At 40.4% G+C, this 15,916-nt stretch overlaps 1 protein-coding gene and 1 pseudogene across 7 annotated transcripts in view; one reads left to right on the forward strand and one right to left on the reverse strand.

The window, feature by feature from the left end:
• The window catches only part of DIP2B (disco interacting protein 2 homolog B), a 236,312-nt gene that overhangs the window by 122,082 nt on the left and 98,314 nt on the right, over nt 1-15,916 (forward strand). For all 7 annotated transcript variants that reach the window (XM_045465121.1, XM_045465120.1, XM_045465123.1 and 4 more), the window contains exon 3: nt 13,474-13,602. In XM_045465121.1, the coding sequence (XP_045321077.1) occupies nt 13,474-13,602 (129 nt within the window). The remainder of the gene's footprint in view (nt 1-13,473; nt 13,603-15,916) is intronic.
• LOC123591002 lies at nt 3,802-5,677 on the reverse strand (annotated as a pseudogene).

Raw genomic sequence — 15,916 nt, forward strand, 5'->3', positions numbered from 1 at the left:
AGTCAGTCAGAGAAAGACAAATGCCGTATGATTTCACTCGTATGTAGAATTTAAGAGACAAATGAGCAAAGAAAAAAAGACACACAGAAACCAAGAAACAGACTCTTACCTATAGGGACAAACTGATGGTTTCCAAAGGGGATGTAGGTGGAGGAATTGGGGAAATAAGGGATGTGAATTAAACAGTACACTCATCATGATGAAAAAAATAAAATGATTAAAATATAAATAAGTTTATAAAGTAAAAAAAAAAAAGCTCTGTTACTAGGTACACATGAAGTAAGAATTACTATGTCTTCTTTGTGAATTGTTCCTTTTATTATGAGTAACTGTCATTGTCCCTGTAGTGTTTTTTATCCTAAGGTTTTTTAAACAGTCTAAGCTGTCTAGAGTTATTAGACATCTTAAGTCTCCTCCCAGACAACACAAGTACTTTAAAAATGCTTCACTACCAACTATGGTTACTCTTGATCTTATGTTTTAGTACCACCTTGTTTACAGACCCCCTCAATTATCAGTTACTGTCTTATGTAGCTAACAGTACTTTATTCTTTGCCTGCTGTTTCTTCATACATCTCACTCCTTCCTCTCATTTTAATCTCCTTCTTCCTACAGTCCATCCAGTAGTAGTTACATACTTTAGGGAGGGTTTCTTAGTGGGGAATTCTCTGCATTTGTGTTTATCACTTGGCCCACCTGTGATCTTGAATCTATTCATGTCTGTCCCAAAATGGGATTGTATGTAGGACTGGATAATCTATATCATACAGGTTCTGTAGCAAAAGAAGAGATTACCCCTTGGAGTATTTACCGCAGATATCTTTGTAGATTTTGCAGAAAGCTTTAGTTTGATTTCTTTTAACAGCATTGAAATGCATGTTTTAAACTTACTAAATTATATTAATGTCTCATATAGAATTAAATGAAATAAAATTTATTTTAATATTTTCTCTAAGAATTTCCTAAATCTTCCTTTTGGAAGGATAACATCTTCTGAACTCTTTGTTACCTTGTGAGATCTCATTAATTTAATGGTAAGAAGCTTCATTGTGAAGGTAGCTACTTGAGTGTAGTGTATAAAAGTGGTATTCTTCACTAATCTCTTTTGTTTATCTAAAAATTTAGCGAATGATTTTCTGTGTGGAATTTATTTGGAGTTGAAATTATCTTGGATTCCCTTATTTATGTATATTTTAGATTTCTTTATTCAAATGTTAAATAAATCTTTGAAATAAGATTTAAAAAATTTGACAACATAGCAGGAGAATGGAAAAATGTGCAAGAGAACACAGGTTGAGGAAAATACTTACAAATTAAATAGAGGAGGGGCGGGGGCACCTGGGTGGCTCAGTCGGTTGAGCGTCCGACTTCGGCTCAGATCATGATCTCACAGTCTGAGTTCAAGCCCCGTGTTGGGCTCTGTGCTGACAGCTCGGAGCCTGGAGCCTGCTTTGGATTCTGTGTCTCCCTCTCTCTCTGCCCCTCCCATGCTCATGCTCTGTCTGTCTCTCTCTCTCTCGAAAATAAATTTTTAAAAAACGTTAAAAAATATAAATAAACAAACAAACAAATAAATAGTGGAGGGGCACATGGGTGGCTCAGTCAGTTGAGTGTCTGACTTCAGCTCAGGTCATTGTCTTGCGGTCCATGAGTTTGAGCCCCACATTGGGCTTGCTGCCATCAGCCTGTTAGTGCAGAGCCTGCTTGGAATCCTCTGTCTCCCTCTCTCTGCCTCTCCCCCACTTGCACTCTCTCAAAAATAAATAATTGTTTGGGGCACCTGGGTGGCTCAGTCGGTTAAGCCTCCGACTTCAGCTCAGGTCATGATCTCGCGGTCCGTGAGTTCGAGCCCCGCGTCGGGCTCTGTGCTGACAGCTCAGAGCCTGGAGCCTGTTTCCGATTCTGTGTCTCCCTCTCTCTCAGACCCTCCCCCGTTCATGCTCTGTCTCTCTCTGTCTCAAAAATAAATAAACGTTAAAAAAATTAAAAATAAATAAATAAATAAATAAATAAATAATTGTTTTAAAAAGAAAAGGAAAGAAATTAAATAGTGGAAATTTGAGTAAGGACAATATGGGTTAATAATAAGCATGGTATAGTTCAGTGGTATCATAGGGGTCAGGTTCTAAAGTCAGTATATGACAAAAATCTGATGTGTCACATTACTTAAATCTCCCAACATTGGAAATGATTGTGGTTTCTGTAGTTAAGCAAAAACCAGATTTTTATCTGATAAATGAAGAGCCATGTTATCTGAAAAATAGGTATCTTGATAAAGGTTCACATCGTACTCAGAGACTCAAGAATCTCTCACATTGAAAGTCATGGGAGAAATGAAGCTTTGGCAGGTTCATATCTACTCATTCTGAGCCATAGCCTCTCTGCAATGAATGGCCCATAGATAGCACATCTTTTAGTATGGAAACTACTGGGCCTGGATATAGAGCTTCTCCCACACCTCAGTTAGCAGATGTCCAGGGAGAAAGGGCCAGAAATTAACTCTTTTGGCATGGTCCAAAGAATTGACATTTGAAACCACGGGTGCTCTAACTCCTCTGTAAATTAGTCACTCTTGGCCACTCTTAGAATTGTAGGAAAATGGAAGATTTTATGTAAGGAGAAGCAATTTCCCTGGACTGATCCTGGGTCTCTTCTTTAAGTCAAAATACTTTGGATATAAGTAACTGATACTTCAGCCAGCTTTCATAGAAAAGAGTTTAATGATACAGAGACAGAACCTTAGGACAGCACGTATTTACTAAGCGCATCTAGGGTTCCAAGTACTATGGAGACACCAGGAGACAGCATCGGACAAGGCTGATGAGTCTGCTTGGGACCTCCCCTGTCCTGGCTTACTCCCTCACTCTACTCGGTTTGTTCAACTAGGATTTCCACAGAGAAGCCTCCTGGACCAGCCCTATCAAAAACAGTTCCCACTTCCTTTATCTGAGCTGCGTTTTTAAAAAGTTCTCTCTGACTGTCCCATTGACTATGGTTTATTCATGTGTCTTACTCTCCTGCTAGACTCTTAAAGTCTTTAAAATCAGGAAAATTCTTTTTTCATTATTTTATTCTTCATGTCCTCAGTTTCTAGTATTAGGGCCTGACATATAGTATATGTTCTAGAAATGTTTGTGGAACTGAACAGAAAGGGCATTTAGAATTTCCAGTATCTCTTTTAGTAAACATCTGTGAAGATGAAAGTTGTCAAGGAATGAAAGAAATGGTTTACTGTACTGATGAGAGTGATGATCCTGTCAGCTTGTCTCCGCCCTCAGTAAATCTTTTAATTTAGACCTGCTCCAGCTCCAGGAGACTGTGCAGAGGATTTTGGTTTTCATGTGAGATTTGGCATTTCTCTTTAATTAATTTTTATTTTTAAATGAAATTAATGAATCTATTTTAAATAGTCAAATAGGACTACAAGGTTTCTAACAACAAAAATGGGCAGTGTCTTCTTCCCTAGATTCTTTCAACTCGTTTAACTCTTTCTTCTGATTTTACCTCTGTGTTTCTAAGTAACATTTTTATCACTATTTCTTGACTTTTTTTTTTCAATTTGAGGCATTATTTATTTCCTACTATAAAAGATCAGAATCTTCCTCTCTTACATATTAGTCTCTCAACTACATAGACACCACACACTCCCTTTTCCCCTTTACCCCTTCCTTCACATCTCCCATCTCAAACTCATTCTGAGCAGTATGCATAATATATTACTGTTGTTGTTAAACTGGCATTCAGTGCTTACATTTTTTTTTAAGGAGTTCAGTTTTTTACTGAACAGGTTACAGAAGAGGTTTAGTCAAAAAGACCAAAACTGATGTCATCATCAGACTCCTTTGATTCTTCTTTCTTTGCTTCCGCTTTCTACTCCTCAGCTGGTACGGGGAGCAGGACCTCCTGCTGGTGCAGGTCCACCAGCCCCTACGTTGCAGATGAGGCTCTCCATGTTGACATTGGCCAGGGCCTTTGCGAACAAACCCAGCCCGAAAGGTTCGGCATTTACGCCGGCTGCTTTAATGAAGGCATTGATCTTCTTTGTGACAGTCACCTCATCATCTTGTAGGATGAGGGCCAAGCAGATGCAGGCAGGGTCCAAGACGGAGGCAATGGCGCGGGTGAGTGCTGAGTGGATAGTCGCCCGATGAAGTGAGGGCTTCACCCCAGCCTGGCCTTAGCTTCCTCGGAAGCCCAAGCACCTTAGCAGCAGCTGAGGAAATTCAGTGCTCAGATTATTGTCATCCCATAAATATTCACAGCTAAGCCATTTGCTTTACTAGGATTATGGGCTCTTTTTTTTTTTTTTTCTTTTTCTTAGAATTATCCATTGGTTTTATTATTACTTTTGCAGAGACAGCTCTTGGTGCTGTCTCTCTTCCTGCATGGATCTGAACTGTTATCTTGTTCTGCTGCAGGTCTTCATCATCGTTCTGGTGGCGTTTTGGGAAGGAGTAGGGATAGATAGAAGTGTTCAGTCTGCCATCTTTAATCAGAGTTCTTTTTTTATTTCTATTTATTTTTTTATTCTAGAGAGAGCATACGCAAGCAGGGGAGAGGGGCAGAGGGAGGGAGGGAGAGAATCCTAAGCAGGCTCCACGCTCCATGGAGCCTGATACGGGGCTCTATCCCATGACCCTGGGATCATGACCGGAGCCAAAATCAGGAGTCAGACGCTGGACACCCAACCAACTGAGTCCCCCAGATGCCCCTCAGGATTCTTTATCCTAACATTTTTATGTAAGCATTATTCAAAATTTGGACAAAGGTAATTTCTATCAAACTAAAAGATCTCTCAAAGACCTTAGTACTTCGTTTTCAGTGTTCACCAGCAAGCTGATCATACGGTCTCCAAAACAGTCTGATTCACGTGTTCAAACTGGGAGGCCTCCCTCCTTCAGGTGGGTCTGCCCTCTCCTCTTTAAAATTGCCCTTGGGGCGCCTGGGTGGCGCAGTCGGTTAAGCGTCCGACTTCAGCCAGGTCACGATCTTGCGGTCCGTGAGTTCGAGCCCCGCGTCGGGCTCTGGGCTGATGGCTCAGAGCCTGGAGCCTGTTTCCGATTCTGTGTCTCCCTCTCTCTCTGCCCCTCCCCTGTTCATGCTCTGTCTCTCTCTGTCCCAAAAATAAATAAACATTGAAAAAAAAAAAATTAAAAAAAAAAAATAAAATTGCCCTTGAAGCTCAGTAGTAGCATCTTCTTTGGGGCCCGCGTTTCTTGCTTTAGGGCATCACTACAGCTTCTATTTTTGATGCCATTGATGTAAACAGTCCATTCTGTCTTCCTGTATTTCAGATTGTTTGCGACCTTTGTGTATGTGTTTTCCTTCTTCATCCTTAGCATTTGTCCCACTGTCTGTCACTTCATTTAATTGTGTTTGTCTCTTGGCTTTAGAATAGAATCTCACCTTTTCCATGTCCCCTCCTGGTCTAGGTTTGCACATCATTTTTTCCCCGGTCCCTCACCTACTGCCCTTTTGGGGATAAGACCTATCAGTTTATGAATTCGGTTATGTGTTGACTTTCTCTAGCTTGTCCTGGTAAGACGTGACCCTGAGGTTTTCCCCAAACTTGGATTTCTTTTGTGATCACTGCTTATTTTGCTAGAGGATATTTGCTCACCAGTTCTCCTGTCTGTATACCTTGCTGCGTTTGCCCACGGCTCCACGCCGCTCGCATCACCGATCGCCTTCTCTGTTCAGCCCTGCCTTTGAGATTGTGTATATGAGCAAGTTAAAATGAAGCCAAAGAAAACCTGGTATTGTGCTGTTGCTCTGAAGCCTCTGATAACCCCTCTTGAGGATAGTCTGTGACCCTATTTTTCTCTCTTTAAGTTTCTTAATGACCTTGCATAAGCATGAAAATTGTGAAAGGCACTTTTTTTTTTTTTTTTTTTTTTGCATAACACTTGTATAGCTTAGAGATACACAAATAAGCAGGCTTCTCAGATTAACATTTAATCACGTGCTTTAAAAAAATTGGTATCTTTCCATTTTTGTCTGTTTTTCCCAGCCACTCGCTATCACTGGTGGAGCTGAAGAGACATATAAGATCTTAATTATTTATTTCAGCCAAAATTTGGGGTACCTACACTATGAGACCCAGAGCCAATTACTGCAGGAGATACAAAATGAATTAAGACCAGACTGTGACCTCGAGTTATTTATGCTGTAGTAGGAGAGATAAGACAGGTATACAAATGAGGCTTATAAAAGATACAGTAAAATTAGCATTGTAAGGGAGTTCTAAACAACGTACTATGAAAATTCAAAAGGACGTGAACTTAAAACCACCTATTGAGGGGCGCCGGGGTGGCTTGGTCGGTTAAGCATCTGACTTCGGCTCAGGTCATGATCTCACGGTCTGTGAGTTCGAGCCCCACGTCGGGCTCTGTGCTGACCGCTCAGAGCCTGGAGCCTGTTTCAGATTCTGTGTCTCCCTCTCTCTCTGCCCCTCCCCTGTTCATGCTCTGTCTCTCTCTGTCTCAAAAATAGATAAACGTTAAAAAAAAATTTTTTTTTTTTAAATCACCTATTGAAATCAGAAAGGGCATTTTGGAATGCTACAGAACATTTCCAACTATATAAATATTAAGTAGGCAGCATGCCTCTTTGTGGGTGTGGGTGTGGGTGTGGAGGGGCACGGGTGGGATCTATTTTACCTGTGCCATTTTGATTTAAAAGTTCCTTCCCGAATGAGGGTCACATCCTAATGGAAAGAACTTGGAATTTTTTATTCCAGTCCCAGTGCTGCTGTTTCATTTGCTAGGTTTGATAGTATTAGAGTCTGGAGTGGACACACATTGCAGTCATATCTGTTCCCCCGTCCCTTATCGGAAGGAAGTCCACTGTCTTCGTCTGGGGGCTTCTCTGAATTGTTCAAGGACCCCGCGGGAGGTGGCTAGCACAGGAGAGGTAGTCAGGACCGCTTCCACCCTCCAAAGGGAAGAGCCCATACATAGTCTGCTGCTGCTTTTCAGCGCCTCATGGGGTTCTTTTAAACACTGGTCCTCACCTTGTGACCAGTGATACTGACCCACTGCTAAGCATGCTTCGGTGGAGGAGCTTGTCTCTGCTCAGCTCAGCCAAGAACCCCCAGCTGATCTCTCAGGACAGAGCTCTTGGTATTGTGCTCTTTCAGCTCCGTGCTCAACCGTTTTCTTCGTGCCAGGTGGCCCAGGAAGCTCTGGGGCAGAATCTTTTCAGACACCTGCCACTTCACAGACCCAGAACCCCTAACCCCCCTATCTCCAAGAATCCACCCCTAGGAATCAGGCAGGTGACCCCTTTTCCAGACTCCAGATGCAAACACTCATTCTTTCCTCCCTTTCCCCATGCAGTGAGGTTTATCACTCATCCTTGTAAGGCAGGCTGAGGGTACTTTTGCTCTAAAGGGAAGATTTCCCAAGTGATTCAAGGTGATTATTGGCATTCTCTCAGTATAGAAAAATGAATTTAATCTGTGATGGGTGTTCTGCTTCCTTAATGGTGTCTATCAGATAATGTTATTGTGAAGCTAAAATGAGATGGTGTTATAAAAGTTTAAAGAGCTGTAGAAACGTTATTATCATTGTTATGCTATCATTTCCCGTTTAAATCCCTTCAAAGAGTGTGACCTGACCCAGCTTTTCTTCCAGCCTCATTTTGTATTGCTGCATCTCTTTCACTGTGCCTATCAGTCTTTCTTACTCTTGTCAAGGTTTTTCTCCCTCACTGGCCTTCTGCAAATACCATGCTTTTGTAGAAAGTGTCTTTTTCTTCTCTCTGCGTACCGAAAGCCTACATCACTGTCTCCTCTTAACAGACCTTCCCTGAAACTGTAATACAAACTAAATTGCCCATGCTTTGGGGTTAGACAGCCCAAAGGTTTTTTTCCTTCTCAGTACATACCACAGTGTAAAAAATATACATGAATTGGTGATCACGTATTTAATTTCTTCTCTGAACACCAGCACCAAGAGTGAACATGCTCTGTTTACTCTAAAAAGTAGCATTATTATGTTATTTGGTTCTCAGAGCACATCGTGCTCTACTATGTTACTCTTACAGGTGAGAATATCTGTTAAATCATAGGCAGAGTTGAAAGATAAGAAGCTGAGATTGGCTTTCTTCCATCTTTCTGAATGGAAATTTTGCATGCCTTCTTTTTCAAGTTATCACTGTTAGTGACTCTGTTCAAACAGTGGCATCATGGAAGACTTTCTTTGCCAAAGAACAATAAATTATGTGTTGATCATTGAGAAGGAAGGCTTTGTGTTGTAGAAGAAATTAAAATCTGTGGTTTTTCTGAAATTTATTAAATCTAAATCATCACTGTTTAAACATAATGGCGACCCCTAGTGGATATGCTGTACAACTGACCAAAATATCAGGAACCCTCAAACTGATAGTCATTGTGTAGTAATTAGAGAGTAATCTTTTTCTTTGAATGTCAAGTATGTTTCATACTTGAATTTAGGAATTTTGACAAAGACTTGATTTGTGAGGTCCACGGCTCTTGTTCCCTCACTTATCTGTATTTACTGTTTTTTTTAATTACTTTGATTTATACCTAACTCTGTTAACAAAAGAATGAAATGGTAAAGAACTACAGAGTGCCTCATTCAAGCTACTTCTGGGATCCTATTTGATCCTTATAAGCGTATATAAGTAGTTTTTACATACACACTTGTAATCACATTATGGGCATAGTATTTTGTGTTCTTTTATCACTTGACATGATTTCATTTAGACTATCTCACATGTCTGCAGTCAGCATATTTTTAATTTTTTTGTGATGTGTAATACTTATTATGTTGATACATGTAATGCATTCTATCTTTGCTTTTGGTTTCTTACTGTGATAGTGAAACTGTGCACATCTTATTCAAAATCTAGAAATCTCTATCTTCAGGCCCCAGGTAATTCCTGAGATCTGTTGGAGTGTGAAACCCTGGCCAGGGAATGATTCACCTTTAAGCAGCATCTTGCCTGCCCCACTGACATTGGACATGTTGTCAAATAATGCCCTGCTGTGCTCCCATGTTCCCTGACCGCCCCCCCCCCCCCTTCACTTTGAGGAGACCTGAGGTACATTGTTCCGTATCCCTTCCATGACAAATTGTTGCCCTGGCAAGTAAGCTAAGGTGGGAATAGACTTCCAAAATTATTTTAATCCAGCCAGGACATAGTGTCCTCCCTCTCCCAAATATGTATTGACTTGTCAGTTACTTTTGGGAAAGGAGACATGATTTTCCAATTAAAAGATTGGAAAATCCTGCTGGTAGAGTCATAATTTATCTAAAAAGCTGAAAACTGAATATTAATTTTAACTTATTTTGGTCAGAATCTATTCAATGGGGTATGATCTTTGAATTAAGAAGATCCCCATATGATTTTAATTTTCTTCTTTATACTTAACTATTTTCTTGATGTTCTATAATGAACATATATTATTTTTATATTCTGAAAAAGGTGAGTTTTCTAAATTATAGCATCCCAGTAAACCCTATAGAAAAATATATAAAACATTCAGAAACTCATCCCCTAGAGATCATTGCTGTTAACATTTTACTGTATTTGCTTCCAGTTTTTTCAATGCACGTGTAAAATATATTTATAAATATTATATTTTAAAAAACAAGTTCCAGTACATGGGAATACAACTTTATAAAATTCATACAGATTGGAGGGTGATTATTTACAATCAAAAGGATTATCTACAGGGGCGCCTGCCTGGCTCAGAAGAGCATGCTACTCTTAATCTCAGGGTGGTGAGTTTGAGCCCCACATTGGATGTAGAGATTACCTAAGGAAAAAAAAAAAAAGGACTATTTACAGTTTCATTATTAAGCTCCCCTGTTATACTTAAAGAAATTCAGTTCCTAAGAATTCATTTTATTTGGGGGCGCCTGGGTGGCTCAGTTGGTTGAGCGTCCGACTTTGGCTCAGGTCACGATCTCGCGGTCCGTGAGTTCGAGCCTCGCTTCGGGCTCTGGGCTGATGGCTCGGAGCCTGGAGCCTGCTTCCAATTCTGTGTCTCCCTCTCTCTCTGCCCCTTCCCCGTTCATGCTCTGTCTCTCTCTGTCTCAAAAATAAATAAAAAACGTTAAAAAAAATTTTTTTTAAAAAAGAATTCATTTTATTTGTTTTTTTCTTTTCTTTCTTTCTTTTTTTTTTTTTAATAACTTCTCTTGAACTTGAAGCCAGGTATATTGCACATTTGAGCCAAGGTTCTGTCAGAAATCCATGTTTTTGCGGCATTGCGCTTTGTGGGCACTTGAGGAATGCTCACTGAATAAACTTGTCAGGCATTTACTGAAACTGCAAATTGACCTTCTGGTTCCATTTCTGACAAGCTACAACAAAATGATTGTCTTGCTTTTAGACCCAAAAAGGACCTGGTCTGCTTGGATGACTAAATTCCTGAAAGAACTGAGATAAACAGTGCAGAGCATCATAGTAATGTTGCTTGGTGAATAGAGTGTTGTGAGGCCTGTTTTGTGTGGGGTTTTTTGGTTTTGTTTTGTTTTATTTTTTTTGCTTGTTTTGTTTTTTGTACCAGCTCAGTAGATCGCTTGCTAAATGTCATCTGACTGTCAGTTTCATCAGATGTCTGTATTTTTGTTACATTTCCTTGTGATTTGATCTCTGATAACACCTAGATAATCCTGAGTGGAAATGTTCATTCTCTTTAATTTTTCCTCAAATGTATCAATTCCTTGTTCCCCTATCACTGCTCTGTCATTTTTTTTGAAACAATTTTTATTTTTAACCTATCTTATCTTCTTTCTCCTAATTACATTGAAAAATACAAAGTAAAAGCAGGAGAGGATGATAAAAAAATACATAAACCTTTGGTCCATACTTTGTGAAATGAGAATCCGTGCTCATTCTTTTCATCTTTTGGATCATTAGCTGTCTAATTCAGAAGCCCTGTGTTTCAGAGCAGGGTGGTTTGGTCAGTCCTAGAAGATCTATTTATTTAATTTAAAAAATAATCCATGATGGGTAATTCAAATATATATTTACTGTGACACCTTACCCCCCAAAGTAATACAAAGCTAGTGTTTTAAACTTAGTACTCTATAAGTCAAACCAATTTCTCTGTGAATACTTACAGGCAAAGTAGCTCATGGGTACTAATCTGATATCCTTTCTCTATAGATCATGTGACAACGCAAATAAGAATAGCCCTTTTATCTTTTTTGTTCTCTATTTAAAGTTAATTGGACTATGTTTTAAATTATTTCTCTGATGAATGGCTGAAAACTTAATTTGGAGGGACTTTTTGCAGAATCATGTACGTGAAAGCAAGTGATTTTTTTTTTAATTTGAATCCGAGTTAACATATAGTATAATAATGATTTCAGGAGTAGAATTTAGTGATTCATCACTTACATATAACACCCAGTGCTCATCCAACAAGTGCCCTCATTAATGCCCATCATCCATTTAACCCATCCCCCCACCCAAAACCCTGCCAGCAACCCTCAGTTTGTTCTCTGTATTTAAGCGTCTCTTATGGTTGGCAAGTGATTTTTTTTTTTTTTAAAGAACTATTATCTAGCTGCTGACTATACCTCCTGAAGCATTCAGATGTTCCTAAACTACATTATTAATTCTGATTGCTTTCCTCCTAACAGTCTTGGGAGAATTTTCATAACCTTTCCCTTTCCTTCCTTCCTTCCTTCCTTCCTTCCTTCCTTCCTTCCTTCCCCATAATCTTTTCTGATTGAGAACCAGTGGAGTTAGACAGATCTGGGTTTGAATTCTGCCTCTTGCCATTCCCTGCCTCTGTGTGGCTGCATAAAATAATCCATGTCTCTGATTCCTTTTCTATAATAAGTTGAAAGTGTTACTGCTGACTTTGTAGGATTGTTGTGAGGAGTAAATAACATATGAAAACTTCTGAATGCACAGTGCCTAGCAAAAACAAACCTTTAAATGTTAGCTGTTATTATAGACTGGGAGTTGGTAAGCTTTTTCTATAAAGGGCCAGATAGTAGATATTTTACACTTTGAGGACCATCAGTCTCTATCTAGTTACTCCGTATACATTTACAGTGTGAAAGCATCTACAAGGCAGTGTGTAAACAGATGGGCATGGCTATGTTCTGATAAAACTGCTTATAAACAGACATGGGCTATAGTTTGTTGATTCTTTATATACTAAGAGATGAAGCAAGGTGTGAAAATACTAAGAACTCAGTATAGCTCTTCTGTGAAATGGATTATCAAAAAGAATTTAGGTTGATTTAAAACTTCAGTTTACAATCCCAGGCATTACATTTCAAAAAAATTTTTTAACATTTATACATTTTTGAGATACAGAGAGAGACAAAGTGCAAGCAGGGGTGAAGCAGAGAGAGGGAGACACAGAATCTGAAGCAGGCTTCAGGCTCTGAGCTGTCAGCACAGAGCCCGATGCGGGGCTCGAACTCATGAACCCCACGAGATCATGACCTAAGTCAGATGCTTAACTGACTGAGCCACCCAGGTGCCCCCAGACATTCTGTTAATATATTTTATATTAAAAATTTCAGCTGCCAGGAACCATCAAAAATAAACATTTCTAGATCCATAAAAGCACTTTAGTGGAGAGCATTCTAAAATATATTCTTCTTGCCTTCTTAAAAACAGTATATGAGGTGCACCTGGGTGGCTCAGTTGGTTAAGCGTCCAACTCTTGGTTTCAGCTCGTGGTTTGTGGGACTGAACTTAAAGTGTTTCTCTTCTGATTATTTTACCTGTTTATTTCCCACTTCCCCATATTCTTGATAAGACAGTGAATGTTGATAGGACAGAGAATGGGGTTAGGCCAGGTACTGGAAAGGGGCAAGTTCAGTGGTGATTCTAGTTGAAACAGGTTGACTGAAAAAGCTATGTTTGCATAATAAGCACTATAGTTTTGCTTAAATGACATGTTTATTTGGAGTAACTTATAGTGAAGAGGCTAAAGGTCCCCAAGCTATTCTTTGTACCTTTATGCAGGATTAGGGGGTCATATACACCCCTCCATCCCCCCCACACCCTCAATTCTTAAACTCTTTGGGGGTGCCTGGGTGGCTCAGTCAGTTAACTGTCCAGTTTTGGCTCAGGTCATGATTTCACTGTTCACAAGTTCGAGCCCCACATCAGGCTCTGTGCTGACATCTCAGAGCCTGGAGCCTGCTTTGGATTCTGTGTCTCCTTTTCTCTCTGCCCCTCCCCTGCTCAAGCTCTCTCTCAGAAAATAATAAACATTAAAAAAAAATTCTTCTGGAGTGGCCTTTTCACTTTCTCTCCTATTTTGCTATTTCTCTCCTATCATCTGTTGACAATTATGACTCTAAGATTATATTTTTTAGCCTGGATGTCTTTTTAGGTATGTATAGTGAAGCTCTCTAATGGGGTAATAGTACCTGCCTCAGAGTGTTGTGAGAATGCCATAAAGTGCTCAGAAAACTTTAGCTACTATTGTTATCAGATAACCATATTCCAAATTTCCTTTTTTAGAAACTGAGTCAGCAGTACAGAAAGAACATAGAAACCAGACACCTGCTCCATCCGCAGCTCAAACTTCTGCTCCTTCTAAGTACCACCGAACTCGATCTGGGGGAGCCAGGGATGAACGATACCGATCAGGTGAGAAAGAACTGAAATTTACCAGCAGAATAGTTTTTAGTGACTGTAGTATGAACTCTGTATCCTGAAAGCTTTCAATGTTTGTTTCTTTGTTTCCCTTGAAGGGCCAAGCAAGTCTATATTAATTCATTCATCAGTCATTATCTATTATGTGCCAGGTGTGATAGATACTCAATATTTGTTGGGGCTACAGCCCCAAATATGACATTTCTGCACTCAAGGTCAGAAGGGGAGCCAGACAAGTACAAAGGCAACATGAGTACCTAAATAAGAAAGTAGAGGGCTAGGGTCACGTGAGGTGGTACTGGGAGAGCTCAGTGGACTCTGTTGGAAGTGGCCTCTGTGTTTGCCGGAGCTATGGATCAGTCTTCTTACTAATGGAACTGGAACAGAAACTCACAATGAAATTTCAAATTAGTAAACTCTTAAACTTTATTTCTTCTGACCCAAAAGGTACCCATGAGATGGGAAAAGGCAACATGCTGTGGCCGGCAGTGGGAACATGCCCCTGCAATATCATGGCCAGGACCGATGAGCAGAGAAACAAATCATAAGACACTCAGGAGGACCGGTGGCATGGCAAGCCCGTCCCATGCCCACCTACTGTCCACTGTGCTAAGACAATCTCTGCAACACATTTACTGTCTTCAGAAGTAACAGAATTGGGGTGCCTGGGTGGCTTGGTTCAGCATCCAACTTCAGCTCAGGTCATGAGTCACGGCTCACGAGTTCGAGCACCACATTGGGCTCTGCACTCACAGCCTGGAGTCTGCTTCAGATTCTGTGTCTCCCTCTCTCTCTCTGCCTTTTCCCTGCTCATGCTCTGTCTCTCTCTCTCAAAAATAAATAGACACTTAAAAAAAAATTTTTTTTAAAGAAGTAGTGGAATTAAGTCACCAAACTAATTGCAGTGTTCTTTTACTTTCTTCAGATTTTTGACTCCTGTACCAGCTAACCTTTTAACCTTTTCTTGAATTAGAAAACAGGGTGAGGGGCACCTGGGTGGCTCAGTCAGTTAAGTGTCCAACTCTTGATTTCGGCTCACGTCATGATCCCAGGGTTGGTCATGGATCAAGCCCCTCATTGTCTTCAGTGTGGAGCCTGCCTGGGATCCTCTGTCTCTCTCCTTCTGCCCCTGTCCCCTGCTCATGAGCATGCATGCTCTCTCTCAAAAACAAATAAATTAAGAAATAAAAAAAAAAGCAGGGTGTATATCATATCCTTTCAGAAACTGATTTAGAGAAAATAAGGAAAAGGACATGGTTGCCGACCTGTGTCAGACATTTTGGGAGCTGATTTTATTAGATAGCTATTTTTATATACTGAAAGGAAGGAATGAGAAGTGTTACATAAAAAAAAATAAAAGTAGAGGTTAGGGGCCCCTGGGTGGCTCAGTCGGTTGAGCATCCGACTCTTGATATCAGCTCAGGTCATGATCCCAGGGTTGTGGGATCAAGCCCCACGTTAGGCTACTCACTGAGCTTGGAGGCTGCTTGGAATTCTCTCCCTTCCTCTGCCCCTCTCCCCTGCTCAAGAGCACCCTCTCTCTTAAGAAAAAAAAAGAGGTTACGTGCCACCCCAGAATTTTCCCTTATACCTAACCTGGTCTTGATCGATCAGAGGAGGCTTTCTCAGAGAGTGAGACATCTAAACTGTGTCACAGCAGACAGACTGAGGGAAATAGCATCAGATAGTAGACCTGAAAGGTGTTCATTATGGAACGTAGAATGCAAGAACCCGGAAGTAGGTGGGAGATGAGGCTAGAAAGATGACCAGGGATGAGATCTTAAGGAATCTTGAATACCATTAGAGGGTTTCAGCGGAGCGGTTACATTTGTATTTGTTCTAGTAGTTTGCTCCATCTACAGACCAAGTGCTCTACCATTACTGTATCCCAGTGCCTGGCACAGGGCCAAACATACGTAAGAGCTAAACAGATATTTTGGAGAAAAGAAAGAATAAAAGTAGTTGTTCGTTAAAGAGTGGATTAGAGGGAGGTACAACGGGATATAGAAGAACATCTCAGGAGCTCCTCTTTGTTGCCAGGACCCAAGCCTGATTTCCTGGGCACTTTTGACTCTGGGGCCCCGGTTCAGCAGCAGTGGGTTCTGACCAGTCCAGAAGGGTTTCGGCCTCTAAACTCTCATCTCTGGACTTCTGAGAGTTTTGTGGGGGTTCCCCCCCTTGTTTGTTTGTTTTTACAGCATATAATAAAAGAATTAGTAAGGAACCAAAAAGATGATTCTCTACATCCTATATCCAGGCTGATCACATACAGAGAAAGGCTATAGTGACCTTTACTGTAACATTTTGA

The sequence above is a fragment of the Leopardus geoffroyi genome, chromosome B4 (assembly GCF_018350155.1).
Source record: "Leopardus geoffroyi isolate Oge1 chromosome B4, O.geoffroyi_Oge1_pat1.0, whole genome shotgun sequence".
In the NCBI taxonomy this organism is placed as follows: Eukaryota; Metazoa; Chordata; class Mammalia; order Carnivora; family Felidae; genus Leopardus; species Leopardus geoffroyi.